The sequence below is a fragment of the Erinaceus europaeus genome, chromosome 17 (assembly GCF_950295315.1).
Source record: "Erinaceus europaeus chromosome 17, mEriEur2.1, whole genome shotgun sequence".
NCBI classification, from domain to species: domain Eukaryota; kingdom Metazoa; phylum Chordata; class Mammalia; order Eulipotyphla; family Erinaceidae; genus Erinaceus; species Erinaceus europaeus.
In genome coordinates this window covers 7164129-7180456 of record NC_080178.1, presented here as the reverse complement: position 1 = coordinate 7180456, position 16328 = coordinate 7164129, and the positions used below count along the sequence as shown (strand labels likewise).

The 16328-nt window shown below is 50.7% G+C and overlaps 1 protein-coding gene across 3 annotated transcripts in view; it reads right to left on the bottom strand.

Moving 5' to 3' along the window:
• Positions 1 to 16328, bottom strand: part of P2RX3 (purinergic receptor P2X 3) — a 42417-nt gene that overhangs the window by 12656 nt on the left and 13433 nt on the right. For all 3 annotated transcript variants that reach the window (XM_060176233.1, XM_060176234.1, XM_007519465.2), the window contains 7 exons: positions 14586 to 14721; positions 13434 to 13505; positions 13158 to 13221; positions 12574 to 12667; positions 12250 to 12327; positions 10790 to 10931; positions 9284 to 9420 (listed from right to left, as the gene is read on the bottom strand). In XM_060176233.1, coding sequence (XP_060032216.1) covers positions 9284 to 9420; positions 10790 to 10931; positions 12250 to 12327; positions 12574 to 12667; positions 13158 to 13221; positions 13434 to 13505; positions 14586 to 14721 — 723 coding nt within the window. The remainder of the gene's footprint in view (positions 1 to 9283; positions 9421 to 10789; positions 10932 to 12249; positions 12328 to 12573; positions 12668 to 13157; positions 13222 to 13433; positions 13506 to 14585; positions 14722 to 16328) is intronic.

Here is a 16328-nt window from a genome sequence, read left to right as displayed (position 1 = left end):
TCTGTCTCTTTCTTTTCTCTATTTCCCTCTTCCCTCTAAGTTTCTCTGTTTCTACCCAATAAAAACAAATAAATAAAATTTAAAAAAAAAAAAAGAATGAAAGAAATGGTCTAGGGGCCAGGTAGTGATATACCTGGTTGAGTTCATGTTACAGTGTTCAAGGATCCAGGTTCAAGCCCCTGGTCCCCATCTGTAAGGGAAAAGCTTCACAAGTGGTAAAGTAGGGCTACAGGTGTCTCTCTGTCTCTCTCCCTCTCTCTCTCCCCTTCCTCTCAATGTTTCTCATTCTCTATCCAATAAATAAATAAAATGTTTTGAAAAGAAATAAAGGGAGGAAGAAAAAGAGGAAGAAAGAAATGTTCTGAGGGAGTGGGGCGGTAGCGCAGCGGGTTAAGCACGTGTGGTGCAAAGCACAAGGACCGGCGTAAGGATCCCGGTTCGATCCCCCGGCTCCCCACCTGCAGGGGATTCGCTTCACAGGTGGTGAAGCAGATCTACAGGTGTCTATCTTTATTTCCCCCTCTCTGTCTTCCCCTCCTCTCTCCATTTCTCTCTGTCCTATCCAACAATAACTACAACAACAATGAAACAATAAGGGCAACAAAAAGGGAAAATAAATAATAATAATAAATTTTTTTAAAAAAAGAAAGAAATCTTCTGTACAATTGTCCAAGTCTTGGAATACCAGCATTTTTTTTTTCCTCCTTGAACAATGGGCCACACCGTTTTCTAAGGCCTAAAAGAGTAGGGATCTTCAGAAGTCAATGGAGCACCTGATTTGACACACAGATGTTGCTAGGGTTTGAACTAGTCAGCTGTGATCCTTGTCCCTCACTTCTCCACCCTGCCCTGGGCTGAGGCATCAGCCCTGCTTGCCTTTCTGTTCTGGCTACCCCCACCCCCACCCCCTGAGACCTAGTGAGACTTAGTACTGTCTCTTCAGGGCACTCCCTTTGTTCCTCCCCTCCACCCTGCCCACACCTCCCCAAACAAATCTTTTATCAGACTCTCTTCAAACTACCCAATTTGCATGTGCCATCTGTTTCCTGCTGGGACCCTGACTGATTTTAATCTGCCTGCATACCATCTCTGCTACATGCACGCACACACACTCACAGGCACTGACGGACATGTTTACACAGCAGACACGCACTCGTGCACATGGACACACAGCCTCATTCACCACCAACAGACAGGCACACTCTCTTACAAACTCACACCCAGTTCTTAAACTCATGTACAATTCCATCTACTCCCAGCACTGGGGGTGGGGAGTGGGATGCTCTGGTTAAAATCCTACTCCTGGCTGGCCTGCCTTCCTTGGGCAGATGACCTCACCAATATACCCTGGAAGCCCACCTCCCCAGAACTCTACTCCCCCTAGGGAAAGACAGAAATAGACTGGGGGTATGGATCAACCTGTCAACACCCATGTCCAGTGGAGAAGCAATTACAGAAGCCAGACCTCCCACCTTCTGCACCTCATAAAGAATTTTGGTCCATACTCCCAGAGGGATAAAGAATAGGGAATTTTCTAATGGAGGGGATGGAATATGGAGCTCTGGTGGTAGGAATTGTATGAATTGTAGCTCTCGCTCTCTCTCTCTTTAAAGAATTTATTTATTCATGAGGGAGACAGGAGAGAGGTAAAGGAACCTGATATCACTCTGGTATGTGTGCTGCCGGGGATTGAACTCAGGACCTCATGGTTGAGAGTCCAATGCTTTATCTACTGTGCCACCTCCTGGACCATGAATTGTACCCCTCTTATCCCACAATCTTTTTGATCATTATTAAATCACTAACAGTAATAATAAAGAAGTTGAAAAGTAAAAAACACAAAGCAGAATTTGGGCTGAGTTTGGTGTACTGCACCACAGTAAAAGACTGGGGGAGGGGGAGGGCTCAGGTCCTGGAGCACAATGGCAGAGGAGGACCTAGTGGGGGTGAATTATTATGTGGAAAACTGAGAAATGTTACACATGTACAAGTTACTGTATTTTATTTTATATTTTACTGTATTTTGTTGACTATAAACCATTAATCCCCCCAATAAAGAAAAAAATCCTGTTCCTGGGGACCAGGCAGTGGGGGACCCTGTTGAGCACACATGTTATCATGTGCAAGGACCCGGGTTCAAGCCCCCAGTCCCCACTTGCAGTGGGAAAGCTTTGTGAGTGATGAAACAATGCTGTAAGATCTCTCTCTCTCTCTCTCTCTCTCTCTCTCTTTCCCTCTTGATTGCTCTATCTCTATCCAATAAATAAATATATATATATAAATATAAATATAAATTCATACTCCTGGTAGCAGGTGATGGTGTACCCAAATGATACGTGAAGACCCAGGTTCAAGTCACTAGTCCCTACCTGCTTGTAGGAAGCTTCACAGGTGGTGAAGCAGGGCTGCAGGTGTCTCCACTTCTCTCTTTCTCTCTCTCTCCTGCTCTATCTCTCACTAGGGAGAGGTGGGGTCATCATACAGGCACTGATGCCCAGTGACAACCCTTAGTGGAAAATGCTCCTGGGAACTGGAGATCCCCCCTGGGACATGGGAACTGGCTCTGGTGTGGGCTGCAGGGGCCGCCTTGCCCCCGGAGTGCCTGTCCTTCCACGTGACTGAATCAGGGGCTCTCAGTCTTCCAGTACTTGGAACTGAGGGATCCAGCTCACTGGGTAGGAAACCTGCTTCGCCATTTGAATGGCTCAGCTTCGAGCTCTAACAGCAAACTTCAGATTGTGACAACCAGAGGACTTTTAGGAGACTTAAATAAATAGAATATGGGGAGGTCCGGGCACTAGGCTGGTAGGGAGGGGGTGAAGGGAGATACAGTTTGGCTCAGCGAGGTCACCTTCCAAGAACTGTCCCATTGATAATGGACAGGTCACTCTATGAATGACGCTTCTTCCTCTCCTTATCCTCCACCTCCTCTTCTTCTCTCCTCCCCTCCTCCATTTTCACCTCCTCTTTCTCCTCCCTCCCTCTTCCTCCTCTCCTCCCTGTATTTTCTTTTCTTTCTTTCTTTCTTTCTTTCTTTCTTTCTTTCTTTCTTTCTTTCTTTCTTCCAGGGTTACTGCTGGGGCTCGGTGTCAGCACTACAAATCCACTGCTCCTGGAGGCCATTTTTCCCTTGTTGTAGTTGTTATGGTTGCTCTTCTTATTGTTGGATAGGACAAAGAGAAATGGAGAGAAGAGGGGAAGACAGAGGGGGGAGAGAAAGACAGACACCTACAGATCTGCTTCACCGCCTGTGAAGCGACTCCCCTGTAGGTGGGGAGCCGGGGCTCGAACCCGTGATTCTTTTTTTTTTTTATATTTATTTTATTTATTTATTCCCCTTTGTTGCCCTTGTTGTTTTATTGTAGTAGTTGTTGTTGGATAGGACACAGAGAAATGGAGAGAGGAGGGGAAGACAGAGAGGGGGAGAGAAAGATAAGACACCTACAGACCTACTTCACCACCTGTGAAGCGACTCCCCTGCAGGTGGGGAGCCAGGGCTCAAATCGGGATCCTTATTCCCGTCCTTGTGCTTAGCCTGTGCCTAACCCGCTGAGCTACAGCCTGACTCCCGAACCTGTGTGATTCTTATGCCTGTCCTTGAGCTTCTCACCATGTGTGCTGAACCCGCTACGATACCCACCCACCCCACCTTTTTTAATGGCTCTTATTATTATTATTATTTTTTTTTTTACCAGAGCACTGCTCATCTCTGGCTTATGGTGGTGCAGGGAGTGAACCTGGGACTTTGGAACCTCAGGGATGAGAATCTGTCTGCATAGCCAGTATGCTATCTACCTCTGCCTTTTTTTAATGGCTTTTAGTGACCCTCTGCTCTACCAGCCGGGCCCTCTCCCTTCCTCTTTTACTCCTCCTCCTCTTCTCTCCTTTTCTCCCTCCTCCCTTCCTCCTCCTGTCCTTCCCCTCCTCCTCTTCCTCCTCTTTTTTTTTTTTCAGTCAGAGCCCTGATCAGCTCTGGCTTATGGTGGTGCTGGGGATTGAACCTGGGACCTTGCAGTCTCAGGCATGAAAGCCTTTTGCAGAACCACTATGCTGTCTCCTCACCCCAGACAGGTGACTCTGTGAAGCAGCCCCTCATCTGGGCCTGGGTCACAGAGAGACTGAGGAAGGAAGCTAAACGACCTCCAGGGCTACTCTTGAGTGGTGCCCCTGACCTTGGACAGGTCACTTCCCCCACTGAGGGGGGCAGGGGTTCCGCGTCCTCATCTGAGGACCACCTCGGCCGGCCGAGGCATCTCCAAGGGGTTTTGCCAGCTCCAAGTCCCCCCCTGTGCAGGCAGACTCTGTCCATAGAGGTGGCCTTTGGAAAGGCCTGCAGGAGTAATTAGCAATGGAAACACAAATCTCCGAGCCGCCTCTGGATGTCTATGTTTGAAGATTAAAGCAAGGCTGAATCTTGGCACAGAGACTCCACACTCCCCAGAGCAGACAGTGGGCAGCAGTAGGACTCAGGGAATAAGGAAAACAAACAGGAAAAGTCTGGCCTCAGTTGGTGTGGGAGAGTCATCTGATTTGTTTGGGAAATAAGAGGCAGCCTGGAGTGGCTGTGGGGCTTTTGGCCTCCCTGACCACCCAATCCTGGTTGGTAAGTGTGACTTTCAAGCACTACACACACACACACACACACTCACACACACTCACACACACACACACACAGACACACTGGCACACAAACACACAGACACAGAGACACACAGGCATATACCTTGACACACAGAGATACACAGACACAAAGATATTCACAGACACAGAGACGCACAGACAGAGATAAGATACAGAGACACACACAGAGATGCAGACATTGACACATAGACACAAAGACATTCACAGACACAGAGATAAGACACAGAGATGCAGGCATTGATACACAGAAACACAGACACAAGCACACAGACACAGGCACACAGACGTATGCACACACAGACACCCACAGACACACAGAGACATACACACACAGAGACACACAAAGACATATCACACACAGACACAGAGACACACAAGGACACTCAGGCATACAGAGAGACACACACAATAACACAGATACAGAGAGACATACATACAGAGACACACAATGACAGATGCACACATACACGCACACAAGCCAGCACTCGTGCTTTGATGAGCAGTGCACACGGCCCTGCCCTCCCTGTGTGAGATGGAAACGTCCCAGGAGACAGGTCTGTCCCTGGGGACCCTTGTCTGGCTCTGCACAGCCCGCTGTCGCTGTCCTTGCCCCCTGCAGGGGAGGGGTGCAGTCCTGCGTGGCAGGGTGAGCTAAAGCACACAGTGGGCTGAGGATGGTGGCTGCCATTAGGAGCTTCGGGGGAGGCGTCTAAGAGCAGTGGACATGCCACAAATACCTGCCCCAAGGGAGTTGGGTGGTAGCACAGCAGGTTAAACACACATGGCACAAAGCACAAGGACTGGCAGAAGGATCCCGGTTCAAGCCCACGGCTCCCCACCTGCATGGGAGTCACTTCAAAGGCAGTGAGACAGGTCTGCAGATGTCTGTCTTTCTCTCCCCCTCTGTCTTCCCCTCTTTTTTTCATTTCTCTCTGTCCTATCCAACAACAATGACATCAATAACAATAATAACTACAATAAAAACAACAAGGGCAACAAAAGGAAACAAATAAATGATTAAAAAATTACACTCCCCCCCAAGTCTTAGGAACCTCACTGGTGCTCTTGAACATAACTGTCACCTTTCTTCACTGGCCCCAGGATTCAGGCAGGGCACTTACAGTCTCTCCAGCAAGGGCTCTCTCTCACAGCCTGGCCCTGGGGATCAGATCAGGCCTTCCAGGGAGCAGTGACAAGAGGTGAGATAGTTGGGCACCCAGCAGAGGAACTTGAAGGGACTTAATCGAGGGTTCAAGATAGGTCTAAGGTCAACTCAGCCCCCACCCCAAACCAGGTCTCATGGCAACCCTCACACTGAAAGGGTCCAACGGAGCATCAGACCTTGAATTCTGGGCACCACATCTTTGGTGAGGGAATCAGTATTGGATCCCCACTTTTCCAGTGGATTCCTTTGGTTGCACCGTGAATTAAGCTCATAGAAGCCTTAAAGACAACCTGTCCTATAGCCTCAAATCTAACCTAAGCTTCTCTGGAGCTGGTCTATGTCAGATTCTGCCATTCCTGGGCTGGACAGAAGGACAGCCTTAACACAACAGCCTGGTGACAAGAATGCCAAACCAGGGGCCGAACAGAGCACACCGATCATCAGTCTATGAGGAACTGTGTTCAAGCTTCTGCTCTCCACCTACAAGCAGTGAAGCAGTGCTGCAGGTGTCTCTTTTTCCCTCTCCCCCTCTCCCCTGCCCTTCCCTCTCAGTCAGTAGATGAGTTGCCTAGGCACCACACCACAAAGATAACTGGTGATAATTAAAAAAAAAAGTGGGGGGAGCCTAGGGGTGGTGCACATGGTTAAGTGCATACATTACACTGCACAGGGACCTGGGTTCAAGCCCCTGAGCCCCGTCTGCCAGATGGTAAAGTTTACAAGTGGTAAAGGAGTACTCCAAGTCTCTCTCAATTTCTTTCTGTCTCTATACCATATATGGAGGAGGAAGGAAGAAGGAGAAGGAGGAGGATGTAGGAGAAGGAGGAAGAGGAAGAGAAAGGAGGAGGAGGAAGGAGGAGGAAGGTGGAGAAGAAAGGAGGAGAAAGAAGGAGGAGGAGTGTGGGACTATGTGAAATCTTGGTGGAGCTTAGGGGAGCTCTCCCATCCTTGGATGGAGGTCTGGAAAGACACCCCACTTGTTAGCCTCTCTCCTTAGAGATGAGCCAAGAGGGAAAAGTCTCCCAGACTCAGTTTCTCCTTGTTAGTCTCTCAAGCTCACAGAAAGCCTACAGGCCTCTCACACTTAGTTTATCCTGCTATCAGGCCAAATGGCTGCCTGCTTTAAGGTTCATTCAGAGTTCATGATAGTCACTCAGAGTTCACACATCCACTTCACCTTTTGATCACAAAGGAGAACACACTCTATCATATACCTCCCCAACACCAGACAGAGAAACCCCCAAAATCTTATTTCCTTATGGTCCTTGATATCTATGATTTACATCAAGCCTTGTTTTTCTTCTCTCTATTGCACCTTACTGGTTTAACCCCTACGCTTCTCTCAAATGCCTTTGGATAATTAACTTGCCTGCATCATGGAGACTAATTGTCTTGATCTTTATGTATCGCACCAATTCTTGTCATAGCAGCCCCCTACCATAGGGGCAAGCTGACCTTTAAGAAACCTGTAATTTCTGACGTATTTGAAAAATGTTCTTTGTTTAACGTTCTATATATACCTTCCAATGAATGAGTGTTTGTACCAAAATGCTCCCCAAGTCCTCTTTTCTGAATAGCTGAGCCCTTGAGCTAGTGAGAGAGGATCGGTGGCTTACCTCCTGGCTGGATCCCTTCCATGGGAGTGCCAGCAGAGGAGGAGAAAGGAGGAGGAGGAAGAAGGAGGAGGAGGAGGAAGAAGGAGGAGGAGGACGAGAAGGCCAAAGTCAGTTGTCTTTGGATGAAAGAGCTTCAACACTGCAGGCACCAGTTACTGGGGTTTTCCACAAAGCTGCAGCACTTCACCTCAGAAGCTTTCCTGCCAGACAAGTTATTTGGGGGAATAAAGAATTCTCAGTGGCCAGAGGGGAGCTAGGAAGATGAGCCCTCGTATTGTAGATGATGCAAGTTTTATTAATGTGTTGCTATTTTAAGCCACCAACAAATATCCTTTGTATTGATTTCAGTGTGATGTACTGACTGAAGAAATATGCCAATTTCTGCCGGGGAGCCAAACAGTATTTTTAACCTACTTTAAAATATGTGTTGTTTCCTATGATTTTTTTTAAAGTTGGGAGTAGATTGTGAAAGCACGTCCCCCTCCTCTTTTTTTTTTTCTTCCCTTAAAGCTTCTCTCCCAGAGAAAACCCATGTATATTTTCATCTATTTGATGTCAAGCTTAATGGGGTGAATAATCTTTATAATCACCTTTTAAATTTACAACTGAAGGTAATAATTTATTTTGCATAAGAATGTCTTTATATTGGAAAATATCATGACAGTAAAGAAAATGTGAACATAAAACTGAACTTCAGAAGATCTTTTTTTTTGGGGGGGGGCAGGGGAGACAGCATAATGGTTATGCAAAGACACTCTGACGCTTGACGCTCCAAGGTCCCAGGTTGGATTAGGACAGAGAAGAAATGGAGAGAGGAGGGGAAGACAGAGAGGGGGAGAGAAAGACAGACACCTGCAGACCTGATTCACCGCCTGTGAAGCGACTCCCCTGCAGGTGGGGAGCTGGGGGCTCGAACCGGGATCCTTACACAGGTCCTTGCACTTTGTGCCACCTACGCTTAACCTGCTGTGCTACCGCCCGACTCCCCACAATGTATATTCTTTATAGATTGCTTTCTCCTGATTCCTGTCTGTTCAGCTGACTTAACTAGTTACGCAGATAGTACTATGCACTTCATCTGAGCCTTTCCAGAAACTCAAGTTCTTTAGAAAATAAGGGAATACTTAAAATCAAAAGAGAAAAAAAAAAACCTACCCCAAGCCCCAGATTGCTGAAGCTTTTCACGCATGGGCTGGGAGGATGCTCAGGATGGTGAGATTTTTCTCACCACATCATAGGTGTGTGTGTGTGTGTGTGTGTGTGTGTGTGTGTGTGTGTGTGTGCGCACGCGCGTGCGTGTGTGAAGGTCAAGGACTTTGGGCTGGTTCTAAATAGTCTGCACAAAGAAGAGAGGAAAAGTTCTTTTTCCTTTCCTTCAAAAGGAAGGTGCAGGCAGACTCCTTCTGCCTCAAGGCCATTTGGGAACGTAAAGTCGACATTTCAAGCCTGAGTTTTGAGGTCGTATTTGGAAAGACACCCAACAACTGAAGAACGTTGCCATTACCGGTGATTCAGATGAAACCCCGTTGGCTATACACAGACACATGCACTGCTTCCACTCAGTGAAGCCTGCCGGTTCTCGCCGGGCTTGGTGGATCGGGAAGCCGGCCTGGGAGTTACTGAGATTAAGACGGGGTTTTCAGAGCCAGAACCGGAATCACAGAACCTGGTGTGTCAGGAGCCCTGACCTGCCTGGATCCATAATCCCAGGAATGGGGGAGCCCTAGCTCCCAGAACAGCCTACAGACTCCTTGGAAAGCCTTCCTCAACTCTTGAACCCAAGCCCGATGGGTGGGCTGTGATTGCTTTTACCTCAGCCCTTGTCACCTCCTTGGGGGTGACCCAGGGGACACAGAGTTACCTGAAGTTGTAGCCAGGGGAGACACTGCTCTTCTCAGAGACGCTGTCCAGCCGGGTGAAAGAGTATTTAGGGATGCACTGGTCCCAGGCCTTGTCCAAGTCACACACCCAGCCGATCTTGATACCCAGAACACCACCCTGATGGGAGGGGGTCGAGTCTAAGCCCACCACAGTTCCCCTCACACCGAGGACCCCCCTCACTCCCAGTCCTCAAAGCAACCCCCTTCTGATTTTGCAATCTCTCTCTCTCTCTCTCTCTCTCTCTAGGATTATCACTGGGGCTTGGTGCCACCATTATGAACCCATGTGCACTGGCCTAAGGATCCCAGTTCGAGCCCCCGGCTCCCCACCTGCAGGGGAGTCGCTTCACAGGCAGTGAAGCAGGTCTGCAGGTGTCTATCTTTCTCTCCCCCTTTTCCCCTCTTCTCTCCATTCCTCTCTGTCCTATCTAACAATGACACCAATAACAACAACAATAGCTACAAAAAAAAAAAAAAAAAAAAAACACAAGGGCAACCAAAAGGGAAAATAAATAAATAAATAAATAAAATTTTAAAAAAAATTCCTTTATTTATTGGATAGATAGCCAGATAGTTGAAAGGAAGGGAGAGAGAGAGGGAAAGAGACAGAGAGACACCTGCAGTACTGCTTCACCACTTGCAAAGCTTTCCCCCTGCAGGTGGGGACCAGGGGCTCGAACCTGGGTCCTTGAGCATTGCAACATGTGCTCTCAACCAGGTGCGCCACCACCCGGCCCCGGGGCCATCTTTTTTCTACTGTTGTTGTTGTTGCTGTTATTGTTGTTGGATACAACAGAGAGAAATTGAGAGAGGAGGGAGAGATCGAGAAGGAGACAGAAAGAGAGACACCTGCAGACCTGCTTCACCATTTGTGAAACAGATTCCCCCCCCACTGCAGGTGGGGAGCTGGGGGTTCAAACCCGGATCCTTGCTCCCGAACTTGCACTTAATACTACATGCTTTTGGAATCTCCAGCTTCTTGGATACCATCAGAGGAAGAGAGAGAGAACGGATCCTCTTTCTCATCGACTGAGTCTTTACAGATATCTCTGTATGCAGGTGAAGCGTGGAGCTAAGAAATGGAGGATTGGGGGGCCAGGCAGGAGCGCACCTGGTTAAGCCCAGGTGGTGAAGCAGGGCTACAGGTATCTCTGTCTCTCTCTTTATCTCCACCTTACCTCTCAATTTTACTCTGTATATCCAATAACAAATAAATAAAAATATTTAAGAAAAAAAAGAAATTGGAAACTGAGGTTGGGGTGAGTGGGTCAGGGGCCCCACCCCACCCCGCCAGGCTGGATAGGAAGGCTTTGGGTGCAATGCTAGTTGCAGGCCTGGGATATGCCCGCCAGATGGCGCTGTTGCACCGCAGTTCCCTCTCCCTGCCTGTTCTCTCCCGGTGGGGGTGAGGTTGGGGCCCCGTTTTGGGGGTGGGGGGACGTTGGGTTCCCCGACTCCCTCCCTAGGGAAAGCAGCTGGCACCTCACCGTTCTGGCCAGTTTGGCAAAATCCTGCCCCGCGAACTTGACCACGTCGCCCACCCGCAGGATGGGACAGAAGGGGGCCTTGTCGGGGTGGAAGCGGCAGGTCTTCAACTCCGAGGCGGTCAGGTTGGGAAGAAGGTTTCCCCTGGGGAGGAGGAGGGGAAGGGGATGACCCCCGGACACAGAGGCCACCTCGCCCACCTCCTGTATCCTCTCTCCTGGATCATAGTTGGGGTCCTGCCCCCCCCCCCCAACGAACCCCCATCCCTTCAACCCACCCCTACCCCTGTCTGGGCTTGCAGGGGCTGGGAGGGAGTCTTTCATGCTTAAGTTTGATGGGGGAAGACAGGACATGGGCTGTGGGCCTGGGAGATAGCTCAGGACCGAAGAGTGCAGGACTTGCATGGCTGAGGCTCCAGGTTCCATCCCTGGCATCTCCATAAACAAGAGCTGAATGGTGCTCTGGCTTCTCCCTTACAAAAGTTAGTGAATTCCAAAGCTTTGTTACAGCTGGGCAGGGTGGCTTGGACTTGGGTGGTGAGATTGGCCCAAATTCAAGCTGCTGGTGCCATCTTGGGAGATACTGTGATACCAGAGGAAGCTCCAACACTGTGGCCTGCCTCTCTCTCTCTCTCTCTCTCTCTGTCTGCTTGGCTGCCTCTCTCTGAAAAGGCTGGCCCCAGAGTGGTAAAATGTTGTACAAGTGAGGCTGCTACCCCACAAATTAAGTAATAAACCAAACGCTTTATTAAACAAATAAGACTGAGCCCCCACCCCCCACCCCTTGCCCTGAGCTCTGGAGGCATCAGAGTGCTGGGCTTAGTGAGTCCCTCCCCTGCCCCAGGGCAAAACTCTCTGCTGGATCTGAGCCCAGAGGCAGAGAGAGTGACCCTGAATTCACTAACACTCAGGTGCAGGCTGGTCTAGAAACAGGATGGGGCCAGGCAGGTAGACAGAGTGGAGGGACAGGGCACTGGGAAGTCTCTACTTTGCTGAGACCCAGGGGGCATGTGGGCTGGGCTGGGCTGGGCTGGGGGTTGGGGGCTGGGGGCTGAGGGCTGGGGGCTGGGGGCTGGGGACTGGGGGCTGGGGGCTGGGGGCTGGGCTGGGTTGGGCTGGGCTGGGGGCTGGGCTGGGTTGGGCTGGGCTGGGGGTTGGGCTGGGTGCTGGGCTGGGTGCTGGGATGGGTTGGGCTGGGCTGGGCTGGGCTGGGGGTTAGGTACTGGTGGCAGTGTGGGCTTGGTTGGGGTTGATTAGCTGAGGGTTGGATGCTGGATTGAGCTGGGGGCTGTGTGGACTGGGCTGGGTGCTAGGCTAAGTGCTAGGCTGGTTGCTGGGCTGAGTGTTGTGCTGGGTGCTAATCTGGGTGCTAGGTTGGGTGCTGGGCTGGGTGCTAGGTTGGGTGCTGGGCTGGGTGCTAGGCAGAGCAGGGCCTTGGCTTCCTGCAGGAAGTATGCACTCACTTCTCAAAGTTGAAGAGGGGGAAGCGTATGCTGTTCTTGATGAAGATGGTGAAGTTCTCGGCTTCCATCATGACCGGCCTGTGACAAGAAAGAACTAGGGGCTTCAGGGGAGACCCTGGAAGGGGGACTCTGGGAGCTTCCCTCCCCAGGGACCACCACCTACCACTGAGTCCATGGAATCCTGGGGTCACTCCCTGGCCCCCTGGAGTGGACACGATGGGGGGCTACCCACCAGACCTTCTGCAAATGCAGAGATGCTGACCTCTCCCCACATTGACCCAGGAGAACTGGGGTGGGCCCCCCCGGGTGGGCCCCCCCACTTACATCTCCACTGTGTCCACCTCGGCAGGGCACCAGCCCTGGATTTCACAGGTGTGGAAGGCGGAGCTGTAGTTTACGCAGTGGCCAGTGAGGATTCCTGCGGTGGGGGTGCCGAGTGTGGGTGCCCTTTCCCTCTCCTACCCTCTCCATCTGGGCCCTCCTGAGCCCCACCAGGGACCTCCCCCCCACCCCATACATGCAGAGGAAGGACAGAAGGGGACAGCAAGAGGACCATCTACCCTGCTGAGCTATCCCTTTCCAATCCTCCTGGGTTGGGGCCACAAGAAGGTGACTACCCCTCTCTTCCTGTTCTAAGCTCCTGATGCCCCAGCCCCCTTGTGCAGCCATCAGAGCCTCTGAACTTCTGAGACAGCAGAGCCTCAGCCTGGAAAGGCCCTTGCAAAGCCCCTGTCCTACCCGAGCTGCCCCTCTTCTGGCGTCACCTGGATCCCCATCTCTCTCCTCCCAGGGCTCCCTGTTCCTCTTTGAAGGCCAGGTCTGGGGCAGGAGCCATCTTTGTAGCCCCCCCTTCCCCCATTGGGTCTGTCCCACACGGGTGACTTGGGGCTGGGGGAAGCAGATCTCACCTGCACCCGGGAATCGGTCAGGGCTGCACTGGCTGTCTGAGTCACAGCGGTACTTCTCCTCGCTCTGTGGGGACACAGGTGCATCATGCCGAACCCCCCCCCAAGCTGGCCCCTGGGGTCTCTAGTCTACCCCTCCACATTTTCTTGACCCATGTCATCTCCTCCCCCCTCCCCAAACACACACACACACATACACACACACACACACTCTCTCTCTCTCTCTCTGTGTCTATCTATCTATCTATCTATCTATCTATCTCTCTTCCCTGCCCTCACCTCTGGGCAGAATCCTTGCACCTGGTTTTCAGTGACGATCATCTTGGTGATGATGACGAAGACAGAGGTGCCCTGGGGAAGGAGGGAGAGAGAGGGAGAGGCAGCAGAGCCCACCTGCCTGCACCCTGCAGACAGAGAAACTGAGGCTCTGGGTGGGTAAGGGGCCTGGCCATGTGGCTGGGATGAAGGTTAGCATGTATAAGGTCCTGGGTTTGGATCCCAACACACACACAAAAAAAAACAGACTTTTTTTTTTCCAGGGCTGGGGAGGTAGCATCATGGTTCTGCAACAGTCTTTTATGCCTGGGACTCCAAGGCCCCAGGTTAAGTCCCTAGCACCACCATCAGCCAGAGCTGACCAGGCCTCTGGTTCTCTCTCTCTCTCTCTCTCTTGCATCCAGGGTTATCACCAGGGCTCAGTGTCAGCACTATGAATCCACTGTTCCTGGTGGCCTTTTTTTTTTATTTTATTGGATAGGGCCAAGAAATTGAGAGAGGAAGGGGAAGCTAGAGAGGAGGAGAGAAAGCTAGACATCTGCAGACTTGTTTCACCACCTGTGAAGTGACCCCCTGCAGGTAGAGAGCCAGCGGGGGGGGGGGGGGGTTCAAACTCAGATCCTTGCTTGGGTCCTTGCACTTAGTACTATGTGTGCTTAACTGGGTGCTCCACCATCCCGCCCAAACCCCATTTCTTTCTCTCTGTATTTCTCTCTCTCCATTTATCTTTCATTAAAATAAAATAAAATAGAAATTTAAAAACTCAATGAAACTATTGTTCCTAATAGAAAAAAAAAAAGACTCCCTTCTCCTCCCCCCCCAGAACACTGTTCAGATCTGGCTTGTGGTGGTGTCAGGGGGAATTGAACCTGGGACTTCGGAGCCTCAGACATGAGTCTTTTTGCAAAACCATTATGCTGTCTTTCCCCACCTCTCCATCCCAGGCACAAAGGAATCCTAAGTTATCTGGCCAAGGTCAGTGGAGGGTGTGAACAAGAGGTTCCCCAAGGCCCTCTCAGCTCCCACTGGGTGATCTCGATGCCTCCCCCCACACATAGTGTGGCAGCATAGAGAGGAACCCCGCCCATTCTCCGTGTGCGGGCAAGAGTTGGGGGAGGGTGTGCACAGGGCGGGGAGAAGGAGGGAGGAGCATACCTGGGGTGGGGTCACGTAGTCTGACACGTCCATGACTCTGTTGGCATAGCGGCCGAAGCCCTTCACCTTGGTCACCACCGACGACTCGATGGCGGTGTCCCGCACCTGATACGCTTTCTCATGCAAGAAGACCCACCTGGGTAGGAGGCGGGGCAGAGACGCAGAGAAGGTTCTTTCTTTCTTTCTTTCTTTCTTTCTTTCTTTCTTTCTTTCTTTCTTTTTTTCTTTCTTTCTTTCTTTTCCCTTTTGTTGCCCCTTTTTTATTGTTGTTACTGATGCCATTTATTGTTGGATAGGACAGAGAGAAATGGAGAGAGGAGGGGAAGACAGAGGGGGAGAGAAAGATAGACACCTGCAGACCTGCTTCACCGCCTGTGAAGCGACTCCCCTGCAGGTGGGGAGCTGAGGGCTCAAACCAGGATCCTTAACGGCAGAGAAGGCTCTGAGTCTGACAGGTAGGTGTGGGGGGGAGGCCTCCTTCCTACTGGCATTGGGGGGTTGGCATAGATGACTGTTAATCCTCCCCAAGAAGCTCTTATGTTTATTAATTTATTCATTCATTTATTTATTATATATAGAGAGACAGAGACAGGGACTAGGCGGGGCTGCACTTGGTTAAGTGCGTACATTAAAGTGCACAGGGGGGGGGGGGGTAGATAGCAAAATGGTTATGCAAATGGACTCTCTTGCCTGAGGCTCCAAAATCCCAGGTTCAAGTCCCTGTACCACCATCAGCCAGAGCTAAGCAGCACTCTAATTAAAAAAAAAAAAAAATTATCTCGAAACTCTTGGGGCCGGGCAGTAGGGCAGCGGGTTAGGCGCCCATGGCATGAAGCACAAGGACCCACGTAAGGATCCCAGCTCAAGCCCGCAGCTCTCCACCTGCAGAGGGGTCGCTTCACAGGCGGTGAAGCAGGACTGCAGATGTCTTTCTCCTTCTCTCTCGATTTCTCTCTGTCCTATCCAACAACAACAACAAAAATGGAAAAATGGACTCCAGGAACAGTGGATTCATACATAGTGCAGGCACCTAGCCCCAGCGATAACCCTGGAGGCTAAATAAAGTACATAAGGACCCAGGTTCAAGCCCCTAGTCCCCACCTGCAAGGGGAAAGCTTCACGAGTGGTGAAGCAGGGCTGCAGGTGTCTCTGTTTCTCTCTCCTCCTCCCCCTCTCAAATTTCTCTCTGTTCAATCCAATAATTTTAAAAACTTTAGAAAAAAAAAAGTGAGTTAACTTTAACCTCCCCAAGGGCAGCAACACCCTCACTGAGATTGGGGGGGACTTCTCCATCTCGCATGGGGCAGGGTGATAAAAGCTTCCCGGTTCTGACCGTCTTGAGTCTCAGGCTTTGTTCCTGGTTGTATCCTCAATATCTGGCACATAGTAGGTGCTCAATGAACTCAGTGACTGAAGATCTCTGGAAGCCGGGTTGGTTGGGTTGGGTTGGGTTGGGTTGGGTTGGGTTGGGTTGGGTTGGGTTGGGTTGCGGGGGCGGGGCAAACCTAAACTTACTCCTTGGCTTGTGCTGCCACCTAGTGGACATTCTCCGGTACTGATACCTTTCTACAGCATCGTGGGACCAGGCTGAATGGACCCCTCCCCAGCCTCCCCCCAGGGAGCCGGAAAAAACACCTGTCAAAACATCTCTTCCCTTTTCTTTTTTCCTTTTGAAGTCGCTCATCTCACAGACACAGAGCTCAGTACTACGTGTACAGCCTGAGGTTCGGTCCTGGGAGTTCC